The sequence below is a fragment of the Belonocnema kinseyi genome, chromosome 1, assembly GCF_010883055.1.
Source record: "Belonocnema kinseyi isolate 2016_QV_RU_SX_M_011 chromosome 1, B_treatae_v1, whole genome shotgun sequence".
Taxonomy (NCBI): Eukaryota; Metazoa; Arthropoda; class Insecta; order Hymenoptera; family Cynipidae; genus Belonocnema; species Belonocnema kinseyi.
In genome coordinates this window covers 113,834,467-113,843,223 of record NC_046657.1, presented here as the reverse complement: position 1 = coordinate 113,843,223, position 8,757 = coordinate 113,834,467, and the positions used below count along the sequence as shown (strand labels likewise).

General features: G+C 28.3%; 1 protein-coding gene across 3 annotated transcripts; it reads left to right on the top strand.

Annotated features, from left to right (window-relative positions):
* Positions 1 to 485: 485 nt before the first annotated feature.
* Positions 486 to 5,474, top strand: LOC117169748 (speckle-type POZ protein-like). Of its 3 annotated transcripts, none has more exons than XM_033356257.1 (2): positions 486 to 582; positions 4,135 to 5,474. In XM_033356257.1, exon 2 carries the CDS (start codon positions 4,170 to 4,172, stop codon positions 5,244 to 5,246), a length of 1,077 nt encoding a protein of 358 aa, XP_033212148.1. In that variant the 5' UTR covers positions 486 to 582; positions 4,135 to 4,169; the 3' UTR covers positions 5,247 to 5,474. The 3 variants fall into 3 exon arrangements, with proteins under 3 accessions (XP_033212148.1, XP_033212153.1, XP_033212144.1); XM_033356262.1 differs by having other exon boundaries at positions 488 to 522; XM_033356253.1 differs by having other exon boundaries at positions 492 to 741.
* Positions 5,475 to 8,757: the final 3,283 nt, after the last annotated feature.

The window sequence follows — 8,757 nt, the reverse complement described above, 5'->3', positions numbered from 1 at the left end:
GCGATTTCGCTGGAAGCGGGTGCAATTTTTCAGATTAGCACCCGCTCCCGGCGAAATTCTGCGGTTGTCCTTATGACAAATTTTTAATTATATATATATATAGTTCTTTCATGTGTTTTCGTTTTCTTATAATTAAAGTAAAATGAAAGACTTAAAGCAAAATTTGAAGAATATGAGACAAAAGACAGATAATCAACATTTTTTAATGCCTTTTATATCATATTTCCATAATTTTGCAGTAATTCTTTCGTATGGTAATACTCAAATGAAAATTTGCAAACACAAGTTATTCAGGTTGTCAGTCGCACATGACAGTTTTCAAATTCCAAGGCCAGTCGACCGTCACCCCTTTCAATTTCGAAAGTCAATCTTCCCTTGCCCCGTTCACCCGCTGTCGACAGCAGCGCGCGTACAATTGGTCTGAGAACTAAATATAATCATAATAGTACGCGGCCGTCTACTTCCCATTGCGTTGACTGCCCCTAATCTAATGGCGATGATCCTGTTTCAACATTGCTTGGTGTAGTTTTCATTATTTTTTAGTAATTGTTTATACTTTATATGGCCACGAAGTTTACTTACGTACGTTTTTTCAAAAATATCATATTTTTCTCAACAATTACTCAGTAAGCCGTTCATTAAGCATTCAAGCTTTTGTTTATATTTTGAAGATTTTGAAGGTATTCATTTCAACAAGAGTACTAACCTTACTTTAAGGATTATTTTTTAATATCAACTGTGGTAAGTGCGAATGCTGTTTTGTTGTTGTACTAATTAGTTTTACGATATTTTTCGTAAAACTAACCTGTTATCTACAGCGCTAAAGTCAGTTTCGAAAGAATTTTCCGTATCTATAACCTTAAACTTAGTGCAGTGGTCTATTTAATGAATTTCACATTATTTTTATTAATGTAGTGAATGAGACGAGCGTAACATTTTTTTATTTAGAGACTTATTTACACAGATTTCAGTTAGTAAATTAACGGTCTTTTTTCAGGAGTTTAAAAAATTTTTTTTATAAATTTTTAATTTTATGTAAATATAATTTGAGTTTGCAATGCTTAATCCTAAAACTGCATCCTTTAAAAATCTCTCATTTAAAATTGTTCAACTTTCAAGGCTCTAATTTACCAGTTTTAAAATTTTCCTTTGTTTGCATAAATTCAAATTGTACGCGTTTGAAGTTAAGCAGTTTTATTTAAAAAAAACTTTTAATCCAAGTAACGTATTAAAAGCTTGTGCCTAATTACGTAGTCTCAAAGATAAATATTTCGAATTCAACATCTATTAAGTGTAAATTATTCAAATTTGAACAATTTTAAATTATAATGTTAAAAGATTATTACAGTTTCAAATAATTTAAAAATGTTTTACTAATTAGACAGTTTGAATGTATTTTTAGAAAATATGTTAAAAGTAAGATTTGCGATGCTAAAAATTATTAATTTTTAGAATTTGACAGCAAAAATGGAATTTAAATGCGTTCAAATTGAATAAAAAGCAAGAAAAATTGCATCAGGATTACTGAATTTTTTTTTAATGTATAGAAAAGTATAATTTGTGATCTGATAGTTATTGATTTTAAATTATGTAAAATATTTACAACAAAATAATTCAACTGAAGAAACTAAATTGAGAGTATATACCAATTTTAATTTCTCTTTGAGGCCACGTAAAGCTAAGCTCAAAATTTTAGTTTGCATATTTTTCGCGGAAGTTCACAAAAAAGTTATATCGAGGTAAACATTTAGGAATATAATTAAAAAGCCAAATATAATGTGCTTTTTTTAGTTTTCCAAAATATTTCTCATTTTAAGATAAGGTGCGCGAAAAAAATCAATTTTGTCGTTAGTACATTAGAAATATTCAACGTGTACTTTGACAATGAAGATATCTTGTAAGCTTGATATTTGCTAAATAACTTTTTTAGCCAGGATAATTTTTTCTTCTTACAATAGAATTTTCGACTTCTTCTAGGAAACAATGGCAGATAAAAAAAATGTTCGCATAAAAGTTTTTTATGTCTAAAAAAATTTGATGAATGTCTTGTTCTTTTGCGATGTTTTTTATAGTTTACGAAAAAATTCAAAAATTAAGTTTTTAGAAAAAAATTCTCCCTACCTCAAAAATAGTTTAGCCCGCATGATGCTGATAATATTTCTTTCTTCTATTAATAAAAAATTCTCCATACTATTTGAAATAATAAAAAAGGTAAGGTTTTACAGAATGTTTTTTTAATGTTTTCAAAGTTTGAAGAAAAAAATAAAAAAGATTTTCTTGTAAAACCCACCGTTTTTAATCTTCTGAATATTTTTTTCCGCCATTTTCCGGCGGATTTTGAAAGAAGATGATGAGTGCGTTCAAATCAAATAGAAAATAATATCTCAATTGTGTCAAAGGTTATAGAGGTTTAAAGAAAAGATTCGGGTTTTTTTGAAAAAACAACGCACAAAATGCAAAATAGCATAACTTTTTAGAAAAAATTATTTTTCAAATTTAAAAATACCTATCCTTAAACTTTCTCCGAAAAACAACATATTTCGTCCCTGAAATATTGTGTAATTTCAAGTAGCTTGAAATGTATGCGGTTTTCCGAAGGCTTTTAAATGACCCCTTAAATGACTGGTTTCATGCTAATATAAACTTAAAAATTTGCAATAAAAAGGTGTTAAAGAATTAATTATTATCAATGGTGACTAATTTGACAATTGAAGATTTCTTTGGATATTATTGACTTCTTATAAGGACAATAATGCACTTTTAGCACATTTTCCCTTTTGAATTACGGGCAAACATTATTTTTTAATTTGTATAGTTCATATTGAAACTACAATAATTGTCCTTTTTTTTTTCTGTTAAAATTTAAGAACTTTTTCCGAAAAGAGGCATCATTTTTTTAAAATTCTATCATTATTATATTTTCTGTCGACAAGAAAGAATGTTTAGGGATCATTTCTGCAAAAAAATAATATTTTAAGCCTAGACGACCTAGTGATAATCTTAAATAATGTTTTTTAAACATGCACCTCTAAAATTAGACTTTACATGCCTTTGAATAAAACGCAATATTATTCACTAAAAAATGTTCATCAATAGTTTTCCAATTATTTTGAGCTACTCAATATTTCATGTTCAGATGGCGCTCTTGTCTATGCCATAACTTTCACTACACTGTAAAAAAAGATTTGTGTAAAATTATAAAATTTCGGAAAATTAAATATTGTATCATTGTAAATATCACCCACTGTACTGTGGGATTTCACGAAAGTATGTGAAATTACATCCTCTAGCAATGTAAATAAAAGGACCCTCGAACAACAGTGTAATTTTACACACTCGATAAAAATAAAATTACACATTCCCTCGTACGAACTTTACATTCAGAAGGAAAAATTCAGTCGCAGCGTGTGGAAATACCATGCGTCGGAAAAATCACTTTTCTGTGATTGAAAATTACATCGAGATTTTTAATTTTATCAATGATCTTTAATTTTACCCTGGCGGAAACTGTAAAAAAATTTATTTATAATTAATTAAAAATTTAGAATATTTAATTAAATATAATGTGAATACGAAAGTGTCTCTCGTGTTCGTTGTTTATCGTTGCCTTCATCCTGCAATTTTGGAGCTATTCCTATTTTGCCTTTTGCATTTTTTGCTATTGGAACGGAAAAAATGCGGTTATTCAAAACGTATTTTTCATTTTTTTTACGGAATATTTAAACATCAAAAAAATACCTTTAGTATCTTATGTGTTTTAGGTAAGTGGTAACGTGTCCGGCTTGTGTTTCTTCAATCTCCATGAAATTGAACGAAGCTTGAGCTTCCGAGTGTTCGAAACCTGTCGCCCTGATAAATTTTATTTTATTTTATTCTTTCACATAATGAATTTTACATTTTCGCATGTGAAATTATCGGCCGAATTGGAATATCACAACAGATTCGTAAATCTACTCCGATACACGAGGGTCCTTTTATTTACATCCACCAGAGATGTAAAATTTAATAGATTTTTTTTACAGTGTAGGCCATGGGATATCAACACTATTGAATGTTCCATAAATATTATACCCAAATTTACGCAATTAGCGAAAAAGTCATTGCATGATTGTAACAGCAGATTTCTCATTCCAGATTTGAAATTCGTCGAAATAAATTATTTACTTAAAATGGGAGACACGGAATTCCATCGCAATTCAACGTTCTCGTTTCTTGTCCATGACTCAGTGTCATTCGAGTGGAAAATTAAAAGTTACAACTCGATTATCATGTGCAATAGACAAATGAAGAAAATCCAGTCTCCGCTATTTTCATCGAAACCCGATGATAAGCGAAAATGGTATATTGAGTTTGTGCCTAAAAAAATAATAAGCGGCAGTACAAAAGAATTGCATATAAAATTGTACAGAACAGACCAAGACCAAATTTACGTTCAGGCTTGTATTTTTCTCAAGACTGCAACGAGTGAAAGACTTCTATTTGACTGCGATAATGAGTGTATTTTATATCCGGGACAGTGGATTTCTTTTCAGGAAAATATAGGAGACGTTGCCGATGAATTGGGTTGGCACGAGAATACACCAGACATTTTAACAATTGGCGTGGAGATACGTACATACTTCCATTCTGAAGTTACACACTTAACGTCAATCCCTAAACAAGTGCCACTAATCGATAAACAAGTGCCAATAATCGATCTTGAATCGCGAAGCCTGATTGCGGATATTGCCACGTATTTTGAAGATCCAACTTTCAAAGACGTCTCTTTCTTTATTAGAAATAAAGAATTCACTGCTCACAAGAACATACTCGCATCGCGTAGTGAAGTTTTCGCGACGATGTTCAGGGTTAAAATGAGCGAAGGACTCACTTCAAAAGTCGAAGTTGAAGACATCGAGCCAGTCATTTTCGAAAAGATGCTGCGTTTCATTTACTCGGATAAGGTTGACGATTTAAAGCCTGCAGAGGCATCTCCGCTATTTTTTGCAGCACACAAGTACGATTTAGAAAAACTTAAAAATATCTGTATCAAGTCTTTGTACGAGAATTTATCGATCGAAAATGTTATTCAAACTCTGCTACTCGCTGATTTGTATTCGCTTGGAAAATTGAGAGAGAGTGCTATGAAGTTTTTAGTTTTTCATCATAGCAACTTGAGGAATACGTATGAATTTTATTCAATGGTACAGTCTCATCCGCATTTTGCTCTTGAGTTGCTTCAATTGCAGGCTAGTAGTAAATTATAGTCGATTTTTCGTATCGTCCGATTACTTTATCAAGATAATTTGAAGATTTGTGACATAAAAATGGTTTTGGGGTCCTACAGATAATAAGTACGATCTTTTTTATAATATAAATGTATGTTTTTCATTGCACAAGACGTGGATAAAGTTGATACACAGTATTTTTTATTAACTGTAATAAATATTTTATAATGAGAAATGTTACAAAGCTTAATAAAAACATTTAAAGTGTTGCTTACATTTTTATATAACCATAAAATGTGTTCAGTATCTTATTATTTTCTAAAATAATTTGACTAGTTTCAAAATATTGAAAACGGCGTAGCGCTCACACTGAAAATATATTTTTTTAATTCTGAAATCTTCACGGAAATTAGCAGATGAATGGTGGTAAGATTACATATTTGGATCAACATTCTGAGATTTAAAATTTTATGTTCTATCATGATTTATGTAAATGATTGTTAAAATTTAAAAGTTTATAATTGTAATACATTATATATAATTGTTATTTCTATACAATTTTTGTCGAAATTATGAATGATTTAAATATGCAAATCCGCACTTATGAATATTTATTAAAATAAAATAATAATAGTTTTTTTAATAAAAATTCAGGGTGGCCGTTTTAATCAAAGAAAAAATTCCCGGTTTTTTTCAGGTTTAGAAAAAAAGTTTAGACCTCGAAGCTACATTTTTTTCATTTAAAATTATAAAAACTGAACTGCAAATTAAAGCAATTAAAGTGCAAGTCTTTTGAATTTGAAAATTAAAACCGAACTTTTATAAATTGTACAATTTAAAGATTTAAAAAAATATATAAATTCACAGTATAATTTTCAATTCTGTAAATTGAAGAAGGAATCAACAAATGTATAAATTTTCAAAATTATATCTTTGGGACCAATTTTTAGTAAGAAGCATTAAAAAATGAGAGATTACATGTTTTCAACTGAACCGTTTTGAAATTAGAAGTAAAATTATTTAATTTCAAGTTCTTAAAAATTAATAATTGTTCAATTTTTATTAAGACATAACAAATTGTTTTGAAATCTATTCGAAATGTTCTCTTAGGATTATTATTTAAATCAAAAATCATAAAAAAATTTCCAGGAATCTTAAGAAAATGTACATTCTGTAGTATTCTACATTTTGTTTAAAAAAAATTAGAATGTTCTCAAATTTCGAATTAATTTGGAACTTTTTTTAAAAATTCGAAGCATTTTGCCAAATGATTCAAATTTTTTCCAATACTCTTATTAAATCCTGAAAAATTAAAAAAAAATCACTTCAATGTCCCAAATTATTTTTGGACAATTGTAGTTGTCTTGAAATCTTTTTAATATTATTTTAAAATTAATTTTGAAAAAATGATGTTCCAATGTTATGAACTTCTAAATACCTTTTAAACTTACTCGAATTTTCCCTAGATTAATAATTGTTTAACTGTTATTTATACAAAAAAACTCAACAATTTAATTTAAAAAATGGTAAAGTTTAAATTCATCTCTGATATTTTATTTGATTTAAAATTGGTTATTTTATTTAAAAAGTCAAAGCTTGCTAAATTAAAGAAAATGTTTCTTTTTCTTAATTACAAATTTATAACTGAATGGGTTAAAAATGGAATAATCAGATCTTTTGGTACTAGAAAAAAATAATAAAATGGTTTGCACTTATTATTTTGCACACACTTAGTACAAAATACAGAATCTCACTGTACTACACGTCAATTGAGAATTTAATGAGCATTTATAAGCATTTTTAATTAGGATTTGAAAGATACGTAATTAAATTAATTAAATTTCGCGTGGAAATCTACCGCTCCCAGTGGTGTAAGAACGCGGATATGTCTAGCATACGCAATGACGGCACCTATTTCAGTAGCCAATGGGAAGTTGGCGGGAACTTTTAAATGCGCAAATTTGCGCTTTATTATTTTTCAGAAGACTTACAATAAGCAAAATAAAATGATGCTTGATAAAAGAAAAATATTTTATACAATCGATATGCAAGAGTACTTTTTATTATTTATAAGTATTTAACGATAATTTGTCTATTGTAAATGTGATACGGCGAGTAGATTGTTTTTTTTTAGCAGACACATCGCATATTTTATTGTGGCTGCAGGCACAATCTTGAATAAATTTTTCATTTCAGATGTTATTTTATAACAATGATGTATTATTATTTAAACCCTGAGTAATACCCCAAATTTTCCAGCCGCGAAAAATTAATTTGAATTTGAATTCTGCTGAAAAATAATAAAGTGCTTATCTCCGTATTTAAAAGTTACCGCCAACTTCCGATTGGCTACTGAAATAGGTGCCGCCCTAAGCGTACTGCGCATGTCAGAGATATCCGCGTTCCGACACCACTGGTCGCTCCAAATTGGAAAGGGCGCCGAATTTAAATGATAAAATAATTCAAAGTAATAGGAAACACATTATTCGCAATAATCAGTGCCTTATTCAGGGTTGTTACAATATTATTGGGTATTATAGAAGAAAAGAATTCTTGTTTCTAAATACATTTTAAACACTTTTTAGTTGAGTTCTACAATCAAAAAGATAGTTTTTTAACCTGAGAAATGAATTTTTAACTAAAGTGATGCATCTGCAACCAAAAATATAAATTTTTAACCCAAAAGATTCATTTTCAACAAAGTACATGAATTTTCACCTGAAATCAAAATCAATTTTCAACTAAAATTAGAATAGTTTAATTGTTGAAAAAATTAATATTCAACAACAAAAAACGCTAGACCGGGAAAACCGGGAAATTGTTATCTTATGCCATCATTTTTAAAGGTACATTTTTCATTTTAAGAATGTTAAAATTCAGTTTTAAACTGTGAATATAAATTAATTCATAAACATTAAGGATTACCAAGTAAATAATCATTTATTTTACAAAATGATTCGAAATCACTTCAAACTATAAGAATTTCCAAATTTTAAAGTTAAAGATTAAACTGCTTCAATTGGAAAGTTTTAGTAGTGAAACAAATGTGAACGTCTGATTGAAACTTTAGAAACTATGAAAAAATTTGAATTAGTTTCAGAACAATATATGTATACATACTTAAAGGCTTTTATTAAAATTGAAATATTGGTTTAGTCTCAAATTTGAAACTGCAAAATTTTAAATTTTAAAATAAATATAGAGAATAACTACTTAATATTAAGAAAATTTTGACTGTTCATTTTATATCAGTAATTGTCAATCACATATTGCAAAATAAACTTTGAAAGTTACAATTTTAATTGCTTTATATCAAAAAATTTAATTTGCAAGTCAAATTTTTGAATTTTGATAGATTAAAAATATTGGCATGTGACACAGCTAAATACCTATATTACCGACGACAGTTTTTCAGTTCACTGAATGTTTTTTTGAACCTAAGAACTTCTTTTGTAAATAAAATATCGAGCTGAAACTTTGGGAAATATATTAGAGTACAATAAAGGACGTTTAGGTACTGCATTTTGGTAGGAACTTCACTGAAAATTAT